The 21,700-nt window shown below is 48.2% G+C and overlaps 1 protein-coding gene across 1 annotated transcript in view; it reads right to left on the bottom strand.

The window, feature by feature from the left end:
* The window catches only part of LOC133471061 (microtubule-actin cross-linking factor 1-like), a 137,127-nt gene that overhangs the window by 60,190 nt on the left and 55,237 nt on the right, over positions 1–21,700 (bottom strand). Inside the window, 33 exon segments of the mRNA XM_061760230.1 lie at positions 216–476; positions 574–708; positions 920–1,135; positions 1,500–1,661; positions 1,796–6,613; positions 8,566–8,689; positions 8,766–8,857; positions 9,366–9,476; positions 9,851–9,949; positions 10,029–10,136; positions 10,249–10,332; positions 10,492–10,651; positions 10,938–11,131; positions 11,217–11,355; positions 11,441–11,619; positions 12,278–12,438; positions 12,502–12,685; positions 13,439–13,565; positions 14,625–14,779; positions 15,670–15,822; positions 16,410–16,631; positions 16,697–16,801; positions 17,600–17,761; positions 18,246–18,323; positions 18,413–18,541; positions 18,632–18,869; positions 19,705–19,859; positions 19,934–19,957; positions 19,959–20,028; positions 20,273–20,400; positions 20,701–20,796; positions 21,179–21,298; positions 21,387–21,493. Of these exon segments, the coding sequence (XP_061616214.1) occupies positions 216–476; positions 574–708; positions 920–1,135; positions 1,500–1,661; positions 1,796–6,613; positions 8,566–8,689; positions 8,766–8,857; positions 9,366–9,476; positions 9,851–9,949; positions 10,029–10,136; positions 10,249–10,332; positions 10,492–10,651; positions 10,938–11,131; positions 11,217–11,355; positions 11,441–11,619; positions 12,278–12,438; positions 12,502–12,685; positions 13,439–13,565; positions 14,625–14,779; positions 15,670–15,822; positions 16,410–16,631; positions 16,697–16,801; positions 17,600–17,761; positions 18,246–18,323; positions 18,413–18,541; positions 18,632–18,869; positions 19,705–19,859; positions 19,934–19,957; positions 19,959–20,028; positions 20,273–20,400; positions 20,701–20,796; positions 21,179–21,298; positions 21,387–21,493 (9,296 nt within the window).

Below are 21,700 nucleotides of genomic sequence, written 5' to 3'. Positions count from 1 at the left end.
AACATATTTAACACACTACAATCTGTATTGTATTTTGACTACCTTTTATACTGGTCAAATACATTTGAAAAGTGCATTTTTTTCTATACAGCGGTGCTCTGAGATACGAATAAGTTGTTCTTAGAAAAGTGACGGATGAATATTTCCGAATGGGTTATAAGCAGTGGCAAGAAAAAGGCACCAAACCAAAGCGACCGAGTGATGGTTTTCCAAACCTCTCTCTCCTTCAGCTTCTCCTCGACGTCGACTCGACGGCGCCGATCGTCGTCACGCACCCGCGGGGCGGCGGCCCGGGCCCGGGCGCGAGCTCGCCCCGCCGCGCCGCGGAAGGCCCCCCGCAGCTGCCGCAGCTGCCCCAGGAGGCGCTCGCTCTGCTGCGGCGCCAGGTCGCCCGCCCGCTCCGAGACGAAAACCTGGACGTCCGAGGCCGCTCGGGCCACGTCGCCGGAACGCGACGTCAGGCTGGACTGAAGCTCCTGGGAGAGGAGACGCCACAGACAAATGTCATACCAAAAAAAAAAAAAAGAAGACTCACTCTTTGGGTAAGACCACGGCCGTGACGGGGAAACTTGCCTCGGAGAGACGCAACTGATCGTCCGCCTCCCTATTTTCACTTTCGTCATTCACAAGCGCCTCTGTGTCTCTCAACCAGGACAGCAGAACCTCCACTCGTCCTGCGAGTGACTTCAGCTCGGCTTCTACCGCCTCCTGAGATGAAAAGAAGTCCAGCAGCTCCCACTTTGAACCTCCATTTTTGTTTTATTACGCATTGCAGGATGAATAGACAATTAAGAGGAGAAGTCACCAGACAGGGCAATGGCGGGGAAGAGCGGGATGCCGATGTTCACAATCTTGGATCGCTCTCCCAGGACCCTCAAAAGGTCATCTTATCTTTTTTTTTATATATATATATATATACCTTGTATGAATCCCTGTGGTCTCGCAGGCTTCGCAGGATGTCCTCAGAAAGTCTTCTGGCCGCCTGGTACGCCCGTGTCAAGCTCTGCCGGTCCTTCTCCAGAGCCGCGAGGAGCTCAGGAGGAACATCTCTGGGGTGCGGCGTCAAGAGCTTCTGGGCAGCCTTCGCTTCTGCGGCGATCTCGGGCTCCAGGTCTCGAAGCTCCACGTCCAGAACCTGAAGGCCAGATGCAAGTCAACAAATAATCTTCGGAGTGCAAAGCTAAGCGACAATGCTGGATAATCGACTGTATCCTAGACAAGCTTCAGTCTGAATTAAATTACTAAATAACTTTACGATTCAGGCAAATTCAGGCAAATTCCAATTCAATCCAGTTTCAAAACTCGATACGATACCCTGCAATTACAGCGCTACTGAGTCCAATTACGATTCCATTCACTCCAACTATGATGCAAGTCATCTCCTTGCGATACGGCTCATTCCAAATTCGACACAATTTACTCCAATTGCGATGTGGTTCAGTCGCGCGTGGGTCAAACCGACGGTTGACCGGCAGCATCCACGCCGTTGTTGTCGTCACCTGTGTATGCCCGATGATGTCATCCAAGGCGACGAGGCCGCGTCCGACCGATTGCCGCCGCCGCCGCTGCTGCTCGAGTCCGACCTCCACGCGTCTGACCGCGGACACCAATGCCATGATCCTCCGGTCGTGCTCCAGGCAATCCTGACGCACTCGGGATGACTTGGGGAACAGAAAAAAGAAAAAATATATATAATAATAATAAGAATTTAAAAAAATAAAATCAATCAAAAGACATCTGTGCACGCGCTTTAGAATAATATATGAGATGAAGTGCGCGCCGTTACATAACATACCTTGCCCGAAGCGGAGGCCACTTCATCTCGGCTTGAAATGACATCTCCGTCGTCATCTTCTGCTCCTCGACTGTCGAAAGCTGGAAGTGCCGTAGGAAGTCCAGCTGATCCGGAGTCAGGGGAAGCCTCGTCCGAGAGGAGAGGTGCCGTTTGTGGAGACTCAACTTCAAGCCCTTTGCTAGTTGCAGCTTCAGCTGGTCCGTGCTCATTCTCGTCTTCTTCTGGCTCAGACTGAATATGCTCACGCGGTTGGCATACGACTTCTTCATGAGAATCACCGGCGTTTGCCTTGCCTGAAGGCTTTTCTTCAGGAGCGTAACGTATTGATTCCTCGGGGTAAGAAGTGCGTTTCTTTGGTGGACTTGAACTTATTGTACAGGTTTGCATTATCTCGTTGTCGTCACCGGTTGACGGACTCGCACGTGAGCTATTTGAATCGATTTCCGTTGTGAACTTAGAATCCTCTTCCTGATCAGTCTGTAAATTGTCATTGGCAGGCTGAGCTTTCAAACGCTTACACTTCTTCTTACTTTGTTGACTTTCCGCAGGCTTGACACCTGGAAGCCGATCCTTCTCGAAGGCCTCATTTAAAGAAACATCCGCATTGACTTTGCTGCCTGCCAGTTCTTGTTTGTCCTCCTCCACACTCCTCGGTCTCGTGTTGTCACCACTCTCGAGAGTTTCCGTGGTCTCTGTCTCCTGGACCTCCTCAACAGCCTTCTTGTCGCTAACCCTGGCCTCAAACGCCTTCTTGAGGTCGCTCTCTCCGGCTTTTAGCTTCACGGAGGCCTTCTGCTCGTCCGGCGGACTCGACATTAGAGGAGACTGCTGCTCGCTGTTTCCACCCACCTCCTGACTGCTGGCGGATTGTTCTCGTTGAGACAGGATCGACTGAGGGTCTTCAACTCCGTTTCTCTTGTCAGTGTTCTCAAGTAAGGGGGCTGCAGCTTTCACACGGCCAAGTTCTTCATCTCGGGGATGCTGTTTTACGGCATGTGGTTCAGCTTCTCCTTCAGTGTTGTCTACTTGATACAGTCCGACCGTCTTGCCATGAGTTGGCAATGCTTTCTCTGGCTGATAAATCTCAGGTGGCGGCTTTGTTTCCGTTTGCTGTGTTTTACATTTATCCTCGGTCATTTTTGCCTTCTTTTTACTCCTCTTCTTTTTCTTGGTTTTGCTTTCTTTGGCCAAAGACCCCTCCAACAGTGGCTCTTCCTGGCCTATGGCAGAAGGAGCCTCAGTTTCAAAGCTCCAAATATTCTCCCTTTCGGCATTGTTCCCTTCTACAATAGTCCCCATTCTATGTTCCTTGGTTTCACTTGGTTTCACATGTTCTTTTTCTTTGTCGCCGATGCGTTCAGTTCTGGAATGGAACAGTGGACGATCTTCGTCTTGGACCGATGTACCGGTCTCATCATTGGATCTAGAGAGCAAATTGTCAGGTTTCCCATCTGACTTTTGTCTGTCCTTTTCCTTAACAACTTCGTCACCATCCCGAATTGACTGTACAACCAGACTTTGCGGAATGCTTTCTTTTTGTACAGCTCTGTGCTGTTGACTTCTTTGCGATTGATCTGCAGCCAATGATTTAGGAACCTTCCTCGCTTCGGTTTCAATGCTCAAAGTATTCTGTCTCTCACCGTCGTTCCTCTCTACGACATCCCCCATCCTACGTTCCTTGTCACTTTGTTTTACTTGCTCTTCGTCTTTGCCACCCGTGTGCTTCGCTGTTCCACAGTCAGTCAACAGACCATCACCGTCTTGGGGCCAAGTACTGCTCTCATCGCTGGAACTGCACTGTAACATCTCAGGCTTACCTCTCTCCTCTTCCTTAACACCTTTGTGGATATCGGAGTCACACGTTTGAATCGATTCTGTAACCAAACCTTCAGGTATACTTTCTTCTTGTCCATCAGTGCTCTGTTGACTTATCTGCAGTTTATCTGCAGCTGTTGGTTTGTAAATCTTCCCTGCACTACCGATCTGCAGTATGGACTCGTCCAACACCAGTTCCTGCTGCTCCATGGCAGGACCCTCCGTTTCAAAGTTCAAAATCTTCTCTCTTTCCCCCTCGTTCCTCACTACAGCATCCCCCCCCAACCTGCTTTTTTCGTAACTTGGATTCGTGCGTTCTTCCTCCTTGTCAGCTGTTCTGGAGTCAGTCAGCGAACCATGAAAGTATTGGACTGACATACTTTTCTCATCACTAGATTTAAACTGCAACTTCTCAGGTATCCCATCTGACTTGTCCTTGTCTTCGTCCTTAACACCGTTGTCAAAATCTGCGTCGTGTGCTTGAACCGATTCTGAAAACAAACATTCAGGTATGCGTCCTTTTTGTTCAACTGCGTTGATTTGTAATTTATCTCCAGTCTTTGGCTTCGGAATCTTCTCTGCTGTACCGATCTGCGGTATGGCCTCCTCTATGGCTTGCTGGATTCTCTTTTCAACATTTGCAGCAAAGTTCCTCAAAAGGTCAATGGACTTGTCCGGCTCCAGTGACTTGTCTACTTCAGTCATGACATCAATAGGTTCTGCAGAGGTCAAAGCCTCTCCATCATCCCGTAAAGGCACCTCAGGGCTAACTGGGCTCTTTGCGCTTTGTGACGAAGTGGTAGTAGGTGAACTATCTTCATCAATTTGTATCTCCAAAGGAGACCATTTTTTCTGGATTTCTGAAGCCACGTGACCGGAAATCAGCCGTAAAGCAACCGCGTCGCTGAGATTTAACACTCGTTGCCCAGTTACTGGATTAACGAGGCCGCCTTTCATCATCTGGTCGGTGGCAATTTCTAAGACCATATCCTCCGAGACTAAACCATTTTCAGTAGCTTCTGGTAGAGGAAGCCTTTCTCCAGTGGTGATATCAACAATGCCACCGCTGTCTGCCTGGCTTTGGAGCAGTCTCAGAGCAGGAATTGGGTCAACTTGTTTAGCAGCCAAAGCTTCAGGAAAAGTCATGCGGCTTCTTGTTTGCGTGTTCTCAATTCCGCTGAATGGTTTCACTTCCAAAAATCGCTTGCCCGTCTCAACGTCTATTTTACCCTTTCTTACAAGGTCCGAGTAAGGCACAATCAGAGCGGTTTGGGGGTCAACCACCCCTTGTGTTGCTGCACCTGTAGCCATGGCTTCGCTTCCAACATCCTCGTCCAGAAGACCCCGAGCAACAGCCTGGCTCAATGTGACTTTACAGCCAGCGTGGTGGTCAAAAATTGCTCCAGTTGATAATTGTAAAGCCGCAGCCTCCGTGTTTGAGGAGCTGCCTTTTCCTTGGTAAGCCCACTCCATCTCCTCCAAGCCAGGAGCGAGGGATCGATCGACGAGACCTCTCCCTACAGCATCGGACACCGACAGCCTCATTCCTGAAGCGTGATGGATTATGGCGCCCTCGGCTACCTGTCTGAGCAACACCTGATATGCATGTTTGGGGTTTATTAAGCGCTTCGCAATGGCTTGGTCAAGAGGAACAGGACACGCAGTCTCTGGGTCAATAACACCTTCCATCTGTAGCTGTAAACTGGCTTTAGCGAGGGCTACTTCAGTCCCGGTCACCTTTCCTTTGTAGGCCCTCTCTAGTGCTACTAGTTGTTCTCTTTGAGCTTCCTCTATCAGCCCAAGGTTTGACGCTAAAATGACAGAGACTTTCTTATCCCTGCGGAGATCTACAATACCTCCAGACGCCACCTGGGCTTCGAGCAATCGAGTTGCAGTGTTGGCATCAATCAAACCAGCCTGAGCTGCCTCCCTCACCCCACAGATCTGATTTTTCGCCACATCCACGATCCCTGCAAGTGTTTTATCCGACTTCAGGACACGCCACATCAGATCCTCATCTAGTAAGCCTTCCCGCATGACGTCATCTATGCTCAGCGACTCACCGCTTCTACGGTCGAGGAAACCACCAAACAATCCTACGCGAGCCATTGATTTGACCGCAGTGTGACCGGGAAGGATGCCCCGAGCGACCGCTTCATCTGGGAGCAACATTTCCCCGTCTTCCATCATCAGACCACCCTTAGTGAGGTCAGAGACCAACCTTGACAGTTCAGCATCCTCCTCCCCAGATGCAGATTCAGGGATATCAACCACAGGTTTGTCCAACTTTGAGACTTCCTGATTTAGCTCCTCGGATTCAACCCCGTCAGGTTTCCGCAAATGTTTGAAATCGCAATCTTCATTTATAGAACCTAGTAAAATGTTTTCAATATTTTCTGACTCAAGCGCTGTCTGTAAAACTTTGGATTCAGCTGCAACTTCGTCGTTTGTGACCCTTTTAGATTTCTCTTCAAGACTTTTGAGCTTTTCTGTTGAACTTTCAAGACGAGATAGTCCTCTCTCTTCATCTCTTATGCTTTTATCTACTACAGTTTCTGATGATCCGTCTAAATGAATCCCAACAATTGCCAAGGATTCAGGTTTAGCTTCATCACTGTCTCGTTGTCCTTTTGTGCTCCTAGACTTAAAGTCTTTGTTTTGTGTGACTCTACTGGAAGTTCCTACTTCTGCCTCAGTTTGTCTGTCAGTAATCTGTTTTTGCGTCAAAGTCAACGCTTTGACCACATCATTTTGTGTGGTGAAACTGCCAAAAGTCTTAACTTTGCCTCTGCTGTCCGTGTCGATCGAGCCTCCCGTGAGACTTTGATCCAGGGAGAGCCCGAGGGGGGCGTCGGGAGAGAGGAGCCTCCCCGTGGTGACGAGTTGGGCCTCCAGCAGTACTCGACCCGTGTCCCGGTCGATCAGACCCCGCTGGGCAGCTTGGAACACCGGGAAGGTTTCCACGCTTCCCAGGTCGATCACGCCGGCGATGCAGCGTGGAATCTACGAAAAGGATGAAACAAAATATCTGATGGGAAGACTGTTGACATCATATATGATATACATGTTGTACGTTATACAGTACATACTGTATATATATATCTTATATAGTCGGAATCCTGGCAGAATACTATGCTAAAGTACTAAAGATACTTCTTAGACTATTAATAACAAAATCATGAAACAACTACTACTACTAATAATAATAATAATAAATCGGACACCCAAACATGTTTGACATGTCAAAAGTAATCATTTGTTTAAAATCTTGTTTTTAGTCGATTTTTCAATGTACTTATTGTAAATCTAATACTAATAATACAAAATAAGACCAATACTATGAAAAATAATTCTATTATTTATTGCACTTCTATGACTACTAATATAACCAAATAATACCACAATACTACAACTACTACTAATAAATTCTCCTCCCCAAAAAATCCTAAAACATGTCCATGAGGCTTTTAATGCCTTTTTATCGTTCATTATACTCTGAGGGGAAAAAAACCAAGAATGAATATTAAGCATAGATTAAAACAGTAAAAGTTAAATTCCCACACAAATAAGCACATGAAAGAAGAAGAAGAGCAAACTCTTTTAGCAGATTTTTGGGCAACATAATAGAAGAAGCGAGCAGTACTTACCGGTCAGTGGAAACGCACGCTTAACGGACGAGCGGACGTTTAGCGTTGTGCATGCCACACTTCTTCCAGAGCCGTAAACATTACATTGTCGTCGTTGTTGTTGTTGCTTTTTAATGACACAGCAAACCCGAACGATACGCCGACGGTAACGCCCACAACGCTCCTTTGTGGTCGCTTGCTGTTAGTGGTTGTTGTCAAGCAAAATGCTGGTCGAAGAGTGTCACACGGTTAGGGAATTGCATTAGAACACACAAACACGCAAACACACACGTGATCTGGACACAACATGCTCATGGTGAGGTTGTTTGTTTTTTGCTTTTGTTTTGCAAAGCTGGCCTCTGGTGCACACAAACAAACACAACGGCAAAGCGACACAGATACGCTTCATCAGTGAATTCATAATGGCGAATAATGGATGCTAAATGAGAGCTGATTGGATCTCCACAGGCCACTTTATTAGGTACCCTGGCATGAGCATTGAATTCTTCTTTTCTATTGTGGGCCAAATTGAAGGGCCGTATTAAAGTTTAATATACATAAATATATACACATTTGTTTTTTTATGTCTAAAGAAATGTGGATACAATGTCTTATGCTGGCTTAATTAGATGTCTTTTGAATCATGATATAATAATATAGAATCCTATTTTTGTGGCTGGCTAAACATGCAGCGGGTCACTTTGACCCATGAACAAAGATCCAAACACTGCAGGACGCCAAACGAAGGACTTTTTAAGAGCACTTCCTCCATCGTTGGGGCGTGGCCTAGCGCTTGACGGGCGTTAGCCAAATTCAACAGCGGTGGACTGACTTTGACAATCCCAATGAAAAACACCAACACGCTTGCTCTTTTCTTTTCCGACGTCTATGTAGACTGTCAGCCATCATTATAAGAAAGAAAGCTTGAGGCCAGGCCACTTGTTTGTTTGTTGAATTTTGACTTGAGCAATTACGCTATGAGGCTAACGATTTGTGCGTTTGACTGTTGAATAAACGGCTGAAAGTGCACCGGTGGCAAGAGATTTTTGGATTTGATTTTATATTTACTGATTATTTTGAGTTGACGACAAGGCCAAATCGTCAGGCGTCCAACAAAATGGACGCCGCCGGAACGCAATTTTGTGCCGTTAATGACGTCAGCAGCCCGGCGGATGTGATGAGAGTGACGAGACAAAATTGATGAAATGAGTTAATGACACGGGTGCAAATCAGTCACGTGATCACTCGCACACAACAACGTGAACACGCACGCTCGGCTTGTGACTGATGCGGAGGCTCAGAGTGACTTTTTTTTTTTTTTCCACCCACCTTCCTCTCCTCCTCCCTGGCCAGTTGCCGCATCTGCCGCGCGGAGGCCTCGCACGCATCGCGGTAGGCGGACGTCAGCCGGTCCAGCTGCGCCTCCGCGAGGGCGCGCTCGTCCGTCGACAGCCTGCGGACGGGCGGGAGGTGTCGGTCGGACGGCGGGCGACGTCGCGAAAGAGAGCGCGTGCCCGAGAGCGACTTACTTGGCGGCCCGTTTGGAGAGGAGGAAGACCCGCGCGCTCCTGACGGCTTCGGCCACGTCGTCTTTCTTGGCGGCCAGTTGCTCGTTGGTGGCCTGCGAGGATATGAAGAGGCGACCATTTATGAAATATGGCCCGTGGTGGCAATACGCTGATGCCTTCACTTAGGAGGAGGGATGCGAATCCAAAACCAGGTCCCAGACTACTAAAGCACAAAATCTTACCGAGTGAAAGTTTCTACTTTCGAGTGAAAACATCTTACTGTACACTTACTGAATTTTCAGCAAGACAAAATGACTTGAGATCTTATTTATTATCCAGTCAACTTCTGCTACTTCTCTTTCCCCCCCCCCCCCCACTTAAAACAAGACAAAATGGTCTTAAAACAAGTACAGTAAGATGTTTTCACTAGAAAGACGCTGAATTCACCCGGTAAAATTTGCGGTGCAGTAATTCCACTTCTCTGAATGGTTTAAGTTCGCTCGCCTGCCGATTCCGCCTATCGATTCCTCTCACGCGGCCAGTGAACGATGACGTCATCCGCAGGGGGCCCTGAACTTTTCCCGACACGGCGCTCGTCTAACGCAACGTCGTCGTGTTTACCTGTTGCGCAGCGAGCGACGACTCGGCGGCCCGACCCCGGAGGCCTCCGATCCAAGCCAGCAGGTCCGACACCTGACCCGCTCGGGCCTGCTTCTCCTCCTCCGTCTCTTTCTGCAGCCATAGGAACATCCATGATTACCTCCTCCAAGGCCGCATCGTGGTCTTATTGTGATTAAGATGATCTTATCGCAGACGCCGCCAAAACAATCCAGCCAACTATTGCCATAACAAGTGAATAGTCATTAAAAAATGACCCTTTTACAAAGTAGTTCACCACCAGCAGGTGTGACTGAGGAGTGAATGAAATCGTAAAGTGCCTAGAAAAGCGCTACACGAGTTAAATGCATTTTTACTATGACGACATTTTTAAGAATGCTGGAAATGTATCAATACAAATAAAAACGAATAAATGCATGTTCGCATCTCGTTTGTCAAGTCAAATTGAATCCGGACAAACGGGCGTTTGAAATGTGGCCATTTCTCACCTCTTCTTCTTCGAGTCGCCTGAGGGCGTCGCTGATGTATTTGACGTGCTGCGTTGTCAGCGTGACCAAGGCCGTGTAGCGCGTGCGCAGGTCCATGAACTGCACGTGTCACAAAAGGCACTCCTTTACGATACGTCTCCACGTATCGACACCCGCTCCCGGGGGAACGCGCTCTGACCTCTTGGGCGACGGCGTCGGAGGAAGAGTGCGTCCTCCTCCTCTTGACCGCCGACTTGTGCGTGGATTCCACGAAGGCTCTGAAGGTCATCAGCTGAAGCTCGTAGTCCTGCCCGCACAAAAGAAAATCTTTTGAGTTCGTAAAATGATACAATTCAAAAGTTGTGCCTTCACAAAGCAAACATGACCCGCAAGCGTATCGGCCTAAAAGGTTGACTGACCTTGACGGAGGCGCAGTATCGTTTGGAGTGAATCTGGCACTCGTCGAGTTTGCTCTGGTTTTCTTCGATCTCGGTGACCAAAGCCTGGAGTCATTTGAAAATCACATTATGGTTACAACTCAATACAAATCGTGGAAGAATAAGTCATCATCCTTATTATGATGATTAGAATTTGCGTTTCGCCTCCAATCGGCAGCAAAACGTCCGACATTGTACCCGAACATCACAAATGTTCGGCCTGACCGTCTGCTGCGCCAGCTGCTCCGAGAGCGTCTTGCTGTCGGCGTCGCCGGCCGGCGCGTTCTCCTGCCGCCGCGCGGTCTCGTCGATCCACGCCGTCAGCTCCGAGCGGCCGGCTCTGTACTGCTGCAGAACCCGAGCGATCCCCTCCAGCTCTGCCCGCCTGGGAGCAGCCCACAAAACACCCAAGCAAAGCAAAGCATAACGTATAGTTAATGCAGTTCTCGTAGATGAAGAACTGTGGTGAAGGCCCGCCAAACCACAGACATTGTTTTTTGTTTGATGGGTTCTCACAGTACTCAGTCAAGTCTGAATTTGGAACGGCCGCAATACGCACTACTGGAAAAACGCAGCGTAAACGGGGGAGCTGCGAAAGGTCCCGAGTCAAAATCCAGCCTCTCGAAATCTGATCGTCAACGGGGAGAAACGAAGAGTCGGGCGGCGCTCACCGCGTTTCCATCTGCTTCTTGACAGCCTCCCAGCGCTCCGCCGCCCGATCGGCTCGTTCCCGGCAGCGCTGCGGCTCGACGCCGCGGTCCGGGCGCAGCACGGCGAGCCGGGACGCCGCCTCGTCGGCCCGCAGGACGTCCGACCGCAGGGACCGGAAGACGACCTCCCGCTCGGACAGCTCGCGTTGCCACGTCTGCCGAGAGAGGAAAAGGAAAAGGTGGATTTGCGTTCGGACGGCGTCGAGTCCGCTCCGTCGATCAGGGCGTCGAACGCGTCACCCCCAATTGATCTCTGAGCCTCCGAATGGCCGCCGTGTCCGCCGGAAGGACGTCCTCCTCGCTCAGCCTGCTCTCGTACTTGCCGACGTGACTCTCCGCCTCCTCCAGGCAGCGCAGCAGCACGTCCACCGTTTTTAATCTGGACAGGAACAAACCAAATGAGAATTTAACAAGCAGACCTCGTTAGCATCTCAGCGTCGCGTTACAGCTCCAGCGCGACGGACTTTTGCAGGAAAACGGACGAGAGGTGGTGCAGCTTGTCCGTCTTCTCCACGGTCCGGTTGAGCTCCGAGCGCAGCGCGGCCACGCCCGACGCCGCCGCCTTGTCCTCCAAGAAGGCCACGCAGCGCCGAGACACGTCGCCCGAGCCGGAGCGAAGCGCGTCCAGCTCAGACATCAGCTTCTGAAAACAAGGAACATTCGTACATTATGTTAGGGCGGGCTCTCAAAGCATTCAACCGAAGACTCAGTGCTCATCGGAAACAATTATTGCTCAAAAGTACATTTAAGCCAGTGGCTTTTTTTTTTTTACTGTATTACAAGATTAGAGGCGTGATCTAATGATCTACTTAGATTTTAAGTTATAACATGAGATTAAAGAATATTTTCCAGAATTTCTCAATTCTAGAAAAAAAAGACTATTAGGAGAGTAAACTCTAAAATTGAATGAGAAAAAACGCTATTTTTTCATGAAACTAATTTTCAGAAAAGTCGTCATAGGAAAGAAAAACAATGCATCCGTTTTTTTTTTAAGAAAAAAGAAATGACGGCCGAAATATAAAGACTTTTAAAAGTCATAACGAGAAGATTATTGTTGGAGGGGAAAAATATAACGAGGAGATTAAAGTTGGAAGAGGGATTTTTTATTTTTTCCCCATTTGAAAAAGTTTGAAAGTCAAACTTTAACACGGACAAAAATGTTATGGGACGAAAAAAAACGGAGAAAAAAGGATATCAATCGATATTGAACCTAAAATGGAATTTTCGGGAGGGAAAGAAATACATTTACCACAGCGATGATGACGAGTGCAAATTTAACAACAACGAAATAAACAAGTGACCTCCTGCTCGGCTATCCTGACGGCGTTTTCCGCGCTGTCGTCGGCCGGCCGACCGGCCGTCTGAATGGCGCCGATCAAGCCGCGCTCGGACTCGTCGAGTCGCAGGCCGACGTTCTGCAGCTCCGACACCAACGAGCGACACGCCGCCTCGTCTTTCTCCTCTGAGAAAACACAGCCCAAAAATGTCAATCCGCGAACGCCGGCCGTCCGTAAGCGGCGCTCACCGCTCTCCACGTCGAGCAGAAGGTCGCGGCAGCGCTGCCGGGCCCGCCGCACGTCCGCCTCCAGCTGGCTCCGCTCGGCCGGCGCGAACAGCGAACTCTCTCTGCTGTCGGACAGGAAGTCGGACAGACGGGAGTCCAGGTGGTCCACGACCCGCTGGCGCTCCGACGGCGACCGGTTGCGGACCTGAGGACGAGCGACCGCAACTTCCTTAGTGTGGCGGCGTTGCTTCACACGGATGTGAAGGAAGGAAGATTCAAAGCCAAATAACAGCAGGGTAGATACAGCGGTTTTCGTTCTGGAACCTGTCCGCCATCATTTGCTGCAAAACCTCTCGGAGCACCTTGACGTGCAAGTTGAATTTGTTCCGTGGCCAAGCTCGTACCTGAATTTACTCCCGGCCGACCGAAAGGAATGGAAATGCCAATAATCCATTCCAGCCCCACCAAAAACACCGTGACAAATGTTTGGAACATGTTTATCGAGAAACAAAGTTGAGAAACGATTGGACGGACATGGAGCTCCTGCAGGTGTGCGCGCCTTGGCCACCAGGGGGCAGTACAACAGACAGGCAGAAAACTAAAAGAGCGACCCAGTAAGTCATGCAGTCATGTTAGTCACGTATAAACAGAAAATAATAAAGAATCTATGTTTGTGAATATTGCTATCGTCTGTCTACACGTGTTGCTAGCGTTTGTGTTGAAGTATGCCTTGCTGAAAGGGTTCAAAAGTTTTGCATTGTTTTAGCGTTATGCTAGGAATACTTTGGTAAGTTACGCGGTTTGGTTCAACACGCGACGTGTTTCAACTTGAACTGGTCGTGTCGAGAAACAGCTCGAAGCGAGCGCTGCGCATTGATCGTCAAGTTCGCTGCCGCCATCAACGCCGATGTTTGCCGGCAACGCAAAGAAGAAAGCGCAAGTCTCGATGAGGACTGACCGTGTCCAGGTCGCACTGGGAGACGGCGTCGAGGTCTTTGAGGAGGTAGTGCCAGGAGACGACGCTCTTCATGTCGACGTGCAGCTGGTGCCACGACGACATCGCCTGCTGGTACAACTGCTCCGTCCTGCACGCACGCCGCAGCGCAAACACCTTCAACTCACACATTGCACGATTATGACGGAGTTCGCCTTAAAAACATAGACATACGTGGATATGCATTGAGTATAATTGAATGAATAAGGAGAGTCATTATTTGTTTACGTGAATACTTTCCCAATAATAATGTGTAAAATGAATGAGGGAAAACTCAAGGGTCAAGCAATGTAGTGTGCCTTGAAAGTATGATTGACATTACAATTGAGACAATTGACATTATTAAGAGTCAAGCAAAGTATTGTGCCTTTGAAATCTACATTTTGATTGGGATTTTGTGAATACTGAGAGTCTGGGAATGTATTGTGCCTTCAACTATTTGTGCAAATGGATTTCTATTTTCATTTTGTGAAGACTGAGAGGCAGGAAGTGTTTCGTGGCTTATAAAATATATTTGTTCAATGTATTCACTTTCACTTTGTGAACCGCTTTATCCTGACGCGGGTCGTGAGCGTGCCGGAGCCCTTCCCGGCTACCTATCGGAGAAAAGCCACGCGGGCACGGGGAGAACATGCAAACTCCACCCAGGGGAGCCCGGATTTGAACCCGCAACCTCACAACTGTGAGGCAGAAATATTTTTCAAAATGTGATTATTATTATTGAGAATGTGTTGGGAGTCTACCACTGTTCTTTGGCCAAGAAAATCACTTCGGGAATACTGAGGCCGACCGGTGAGCACATCTGCCTCACAGCGCTGAGGTTGCAGGTTCAAACCCAGCCTCGCCTGTGTGGAGTTTACGTGACCCGTCGGCGCGAAGGCTTGTTTGTGTGTACGTGCCCTGCGATTGGCCGGCGACCGCTTCAGGGTGTGCCCCGCCTCTCGCCCGAACACAGCTGGGATGGGCTCCGGCACGCCCGCGACCCTCGTGAAAAGTAAATTGTGGTTTCAAAATATTCATATAACATTACAGTCTGTAAATATTGACAAGTCAGGCAATGTAACGTGAATGTTTGTGTTACCGTGTGCACAGATTCACACAAATGTTACAGCTTCTAGAAGAAATGCAAAAGGCGTGCGTGCGCCCCCACCTGCCGGCGGCATCCACGGCCTCCCGATTGGGCGGCGGCACGGTGAAGCAGACGGAGGGCACCGTGGCTTCGTTGCCCGTCGGGCTGATCACCTTCCACATGCTGCGCTGCCCGTTGTCCTCCAGCACGCACTCGTCGCCGCGCGTTATCGTGATCTGAGACGTCGAGCGATGGCGGCCGGGATGGAGGATGGGGGGGGGGGGGGGGGCAAATTAGTCGGGAGTGAAAATGAAGGAGGAGGCGGGAAAGAGGCAGAAACAAATGGAGATTATTGAACGTTCAGATGATTTTAAAAAATGTTATTAAAATCGAGGAGTAAAGTCAAACGTGTCAATGAAGCTAACAAAAAAAAAACATGCAAAAATCAAAATCAAGACAACACAAAGCCAAACGATGACTGAATGAGTTTTTTTGAGATGACAGGAAGTTGCCCAAAAAATGCCCCAAACACGACTGCACTTGGGCTGAGCAAATAAAAAAATAAAAAAAGTTGGATTCGTTTTGTCGCTAGTATCGGTAGCAACGTTAGCGATACCGCTCCTGTATTTTCATCGATTCATATTGACGCTCGCAGCCGAAGTTTTTGTTAGCCAAGGAAGCAAATTGTTTGTTTGCGTCGTAGTCCGAATGATGCAACTCGAGCGAGGAGGCGCAGCCAATCGTAAGCAAGAAACAAGACAAAACGGCCGCTCTACCTGAACGTTTGTCTTGGCACGCCGACCGACGGGTGAGGACGACGGAGGGGGATGGCGAGAAGTGAAAAGAGAGGAAGAAGATGAGGGGATGGAGAGAAAGAAGAAAAAAGAAGAAGACAAAGTGAAGGCGAGAACTTGTGCTTGTGTGCTTGGTGACCATTTGGAAAAATAATCAGGCTCAATGTGACTTTTATACCATAAAAAAGGTGAAGTGCAACATTGCAGCTCCAGTCTGACAACACGCTGGCCGCTAGCATTGAGCTAATTGCGCAGAGAGGAAATCAACTGGTGGCTAATGCGTCTCAAAATGGGAATATTTAGGGAAAAAAGAAATCATAATTTGCCGCTACCTCTATTTGTTTGTAGTCGCAGACGGCGCGGACGGGCGTGGCCGCCACCAGGGGGCAGTCGGCGCAGCGGGGGCGCAGCTGCACCAGCGTCTTGGCGCGGCTCACCAGGCTGGCGACTTTGCCGCGCTGCTCGATCAGCTGCTCCTTCTCCTCCTGCACGCGGGCAACAAAAATCACTTGGCAAATGCTGACCGTCTTACAGTTTTGCTCTGATTTACGTCCGTCTTATTGTTGCCATGACAACATCACTAACAAACCCTCATAAAAGTGCGACATGCACGCCTGTCGGTATAAACAGAGATAAGATTATAGAAAATTTAAAAAGACCTAAAGTAATCAAGAAAACATTGAAAGAAATATTTTTTAAAACCCCCAAATTATAAGACAAAATTAAAAACATTTGAAAAATATTAGTGGAAGCTTTAAATTGATGCGGGGAAAATGCAAAAATATTAGTCAACAAACAAAACATTATAAGGGGAAAATATGTATGTACATAGGAAACAATGAAAACAAATATTGGAAAAAGTACAAAAATACAGTATTAAAATACAAATATATATGTGGGGAAAAAATAGTAAAAGAAAAAAAAAAAAGGAACAATTCAAAAATGTTGCACAAATATTCAGAAAAATACTTGGATAAAAATACACAAAGAGATGAAACGAAGAAAAAGACTTTTAGGAAACCTGCAAGTGGAGGAGAGAATACACACACACACACGTGAACGTGACCGTTACCATGGAGTCCTGCAGCAGGTCCTCCAGCCTGCTGAGGCGGCTGTTCCGGTCACAGGCGTACTTCCTCCTGATGCTCTCCAGCAGCTGCCGCAGGTACGACTCGCAGTCGCGCGCGTCGCTCATGAAGCGGAAGTACGGCGTGTTGTCGTTCAGGTGCTGCTCCACGCACACGCACAGCTGCTCCACCCACCGCCACTGCGTCTGCAGCGCGGCGCCGTACGCCTGCCGACACGTCGCGCGTCAATCGAACTCGCTTTTTGTTTTGCGAAGAAGAGCGCGTTCGTCACCTCCACAGTCTGCTTGGCGGGATGCTCTTCCTGACACAGGCGCCGCGCCGTTTCCTGGAGGGAGCGCATCACGCCGCGTTTGTGGTCCAGCTCGCGTCGCAACTCCTGAGCGCGCGACAAAACAGCAGACGTCAAACACAAGCTCGTGGGAGTCCACGGCATTCGCTAGCATTAAACAGGATTCATCCGACAATATGTTCATTATGCCCCACGCGGTTTGCGTCGTACTGAGAGCTGTTTCTATTATTTGTATGTATTTATATACTTCATTTATGTCTGGATTCTCACCAAAATGTAACAACACAATGACATCTTTTTTAATATGATATATCATCACAGCGGACCGGGCCGGACCCAGAATAGCGAAATTCTGGATAATTGACACCCATCACAATTAATTGTATTGAAGGAAATTTTTTTTTAAATTTAAATCCCAAAAGAAGCTTGATTTTATGTTGAAATAAACTGACATTGAGCCTTTTCGGGCTTAGTTCCCCCCTTTACAAAATAAATAAAATATCTATATTTTTTAGAACTTACAAAAAAATCTGCAGCTGCGGGGTCCACTATTATTTGTTTAACCTTTATTTAACCAGGTAAAAGCTTATTGCGATATAAAACCTCTTTTTCAAAAGCAGCCTGGCTTGAGGCAACAGAAGAATAAAGAATATAACAGCGATATTAAAATGTATGGCATTAGATTTTAAAAAGTGACAATATATTGTAGTTGGTATAGATGTTCAGATTGTATTATCATTTGAAAACCGTTTAAAAAAAAAAAAGAAACATTCAAACCGTGTGGACAAGCGTACATTGGACAGTGTACCTAATCAAGTGGCTTGTGAATGTGTTTCCATACTCCATACTCATATTTTAGCGCGTGTGGTTTGCGCGCCCACTCACGCTGTGCAACTCGCGCTTGGCGTCCATGTCGCTGTTGTTGTGGCTCCAGTCGAAGGCGATCTCGTCCTCCTCGCGCTCGTTCAGCCAGATCAGCTCCTCGGTGCACTCGCGCACGAACGCGAACAGACTCTCCAGGCTGCGCAGGCGCCACGACGAGCGCTCCTGGAGGACGAGCGCCGCCGCGACACGTTAGCGCCACAGACAGACACACCAACGAACACTGATGACGACAAACGCACGCATGGCGACACGAACCCACTCTCACACACACTGCAAAAACTAGATTTGTCAAAAATCTCAAAACTAATCTGATTACATAGAAATATGACTCATCACCTACAAATCGTTTTTAGACAATTTGCACTCATTGCTTGAAATAAGTAGGAAAAAGTTGGTTTTCTTGCTCTACTGGCATCTTTTGAAATGCTTGCTTATCTCCAGACGAGTGAAAATTGAGTTGAAACAAATGTTTCCATTATTTTCATTGGTTTTGACTAGAAATATGCAGTAGTCACACACAAAAACAAACACTTAACTACAAAGACACAGACGAGGCGCACACACTAACACAACACCAAGACACACATGCTCACACAGTCCAATAGAGGCAAACAAGTGTGCGTGCGTGCGTGTGTGTGTTACTGACGAGTAGTTTGCCGTACTGCCGCTCCAGCTGGGCCAGCGCCTCAGAGTAGTTGCTCCTGTAGTCGCTCGACACTTTGGCCTACGACACGACAACGGCGGCTGAAACTCGCCCGACTTTGTGGCTGATTTCGGGCGGTCGCGTTCTTCCTTTCGGCGCGCTTTTCGTACCTCGTAGTCGCGAGCCTCGCGCAGGCCGCCGGCCAGCTCCTCCGCGGCCGCGTGCGCGCGCTCCTGTTCCCGCAGGTTCTTCTCCACCGACGGAAGGTCGGCTCCCCATTCCGCAGCTTCCGTGAGCTCCTGAACCGACGCCACCACAAGAAAAAAAAAAAGTCAAGCCGGGGACCCGGAACGGCGTCCGGAGCCGTCGGAACGCGGGCCCCGTCCGACCTGCGTCTCCTCCGCCCATCCCAGAAGCTCGTAGATGAACCTCAGCCCGCCCTCGTCCTCGGACGACGACGCGGCCACCAGCGGGGAGCGGGCCGGGAGGCGGCGCGGGCCCGCCGAGAGGCCGGGGCCCTCGGCGGGTCGGCGCGGGCCCCCCGCGGACGAGTCGAAGCGACCCTTCCCGTACAGGCCGGAACATTCCAGACGGAGAGACGCCAGCTCCTCCCGGAGGCACGAAGCTCTGCACGCAAAATCAGGACGGTTTTCATGACGGTCGACTCTTCGACCGACTCATCAGCTCAAAATAGACACGAACATCGAGAACATCCGTGCGAGGTGCACGCCAGCCTCAATTCTACTCAAATCAGCTGTGATCAAAACATCGTGCATCATCGGTGAAAATATGTTTTTTTTTTTTTTTTAATTGCTTTGGAAACTACATACAGACAAAATACTCATTACAATTAGAATTAAATTATGAAAAATCTCAATTTATGAAGTCTAATTCATACATCAGATATTTTGTATTTTATTAGCAATTGTAATAATAAATATCATTTAATGGTGTTATTGATTGATTTCATGACATTCAATTTTGATAAGTCCAGTCACTCATTCACAACTTAAATTCATAAAAATGAAATAAGCAAATAGTAAATATCTTGGCATTTACATATTTTTTATTTCAAAACAAAAATATAAATGAAAAATACACATCACACATAACTTAGAAAATATTTGGTAATATAAATATATTTTTTTTAAATGTATGTAATAAATATGTAGTTTTTAAATATATTTTACCTATATTTATTATAAAATAGCTATCGAAATAGACAAAAAAGAATTTTCAAAAATGACATCTAATATATATATATATATATATACACGCATATATTATACACACACACACACACACTTTTTTTTTTTTTTTTATGAAATGCTGAACCAGATTGTAAAAGCTCTCTGTTGAATGTATTCCCTGCTGGGTTAAAAATGATTAGGATCCAAGACGGTGGACTCGACAGGTCCGAGAAGTTTCAGCGTGGGCATGCGCGCGCCGTCTCTCATCTCACCTGAACGCCAGCTGCTCCACTTGGTAATATTTGTCGTCCCGGAGGACGGTGAGCTCCTGCTGCGTTTGCGCCACCAGCGCCTCGCAGTCGCGCAGGTAGCAGGCCAGCTCGCTCTCGCACCGCAGCGCCTCGCCGCTCTCCGCCCGCGACGCGTCCTGCGGCGCACGAGACGCGTCAGCGGACGTGTTCCGCGGCGGACGTCGCGTCCAATGTCGGACGCGGTACTCACGGCTTGAAGCGTGTTCTTGGCCAAGGGTGAGCTTCTCCTCGCAGTCCAGGGCGAGCTTCTGAAACTTGTTCGCTCTCTGGAGCAGCAACTCCAGTCTGGACACGCATGAAAACGCACATTTTCGTCAGCTCTACTGTATACAATAAAAAACATACATTTTGAATGAATTACGCCATTAAAATCATTGATTTGTGCTAGTTTCCCACGAAGCATTATATTTGCTCCAGAGAAGGTAAATGATACCAGCAAAATATGATATTTTGCCCTAAAAATGTCAAGTGAGTGAGACATTAGGAACGGAAATGCAATATTTTGCCATTAATCAATCTCAATCTCGACCTGTCCACGGCGGGTCGGAGAACCTTCTCCCTGTCCAGCATCTCCAGGATGAGTCGGCCCCACTCCTCTTCCAGGTCGTTGGGGTGGAGGCCCTGAGGAAGCTTCAAGCGGCCGAACTCCATCCACACCTCGGGACACGCACGCACGCACGCACGCAAAGGTGAGTAACGCTCAGCGGACAAGACAATCGTGTTGACCATAACAATCAGCGTCACTGCAACACTTCAGCAACACTTACTTAAAAAAAAGAAAGAAATAAAATCATGAACATCCGCTTGGCACAGTATTATGATGTTGTTTTGTTTGCATTTGCGATGGATACTAATGTAGAATTCCTCGTGAAAAGCTTTTTGGTCGTGGTTTTTGCGAAGGCAGCCTTCACTTGCACGACACTGCACACGATCCGAACTCCCCCGTTTCCCGTTTACCTCCAGAAGTTTGTAGAGGTGCGCCACGTGACTTTTTTCCAGCTCTTTGGCAGGAATCTCCGTCTCCTTCAAGTGGACGTACTCGTTGTAAAGTGCCTGCGGGAGACAAAAGTCCAAATCTGAGACGATATAAAGTAGCTCGCCAAACGGCAGGTAAGCCAATGTGACGCATTTAAACGATTTACTTCCAAAAATAAGTCTAGCGACTGTGAAACATTTTGAGGGAAGCAAACTCGGCTCCGTTGGTTGCATTCGATGAGGCAAAAGGGTTGTTTTCAGACGAGCAGAGTCGAGCGCGAAGCAACAAACTACGCAGCTGCATTGAGGCACTGAATGTAAATGTGGCCGTTTATATACGGATATATTTAAAGTATTGCCAAGGTATCAGATCGGACTCGGTACCAGCTGATACTAAAAAAAAAAAACAAACAAAAACATTTGATCAGGACGTGGCTAATGACAAGACAGGATGGATCACCTTGAGTTCGACTGGATTCTGCGGGAAGTTCTTGTTGGCCATGACGGCCGCTTGCCGGCGGCTCCACTGGAGCAGAGACGAGAACCTGGACTGATACTCGGACCAGCGCTGGTCCACCTCCTGAAATATTCCAAATAGGCAGAACGTCAGCCACTGCTGGTGGTAGCAAGCCCAAAAAACAAAAAAAGTCCAATTGATTGGGGCGTACGTGTGCGGCGATGCCTTCGCCGCCCTCTGGGATTTTGGGGAAGGCGTCGTAGATGGACGAGACGTACGTGATGACGGACTTCTCGTCAGGTGCCGGGACGTCAACGTCTGGCGGGATGAAGAAAACGGGTGCAAAGGCGTCATGTCAATCATCCTAAAAATAATCCCCTTTGGCCTTTAACCTCTCTTGTGTGTGTTACAGAAAACACTAAATACAAAGAAAACAATTATTTGTACGTTGTCATTTTGACCTGAAATGCAACAGGGGGCGGATAAAAAAAAAAGAAGAAGAATACTACATTAAACATTTACGTG

Source organism: Phyllopteryx taeniolatus, chromosome 21 (assembly GCF_024500385.1).
Source record: "Phyllopteryx taeniolatus isolate TA_2022b chromosome 21, UOR_Ptae_1.2, whole genome shotgun sequence".
Taxonomy (NCBI): Eukaryota; Metazoa; Chordata; class Actinopteri; order Syngnathiformes; family Syngnathidae; genus Phyllopteryx; species Phyllopteryx taeniolatus.
This window is presented reverse-complemented; position numbering and strand designations above follow the sequence as displayed.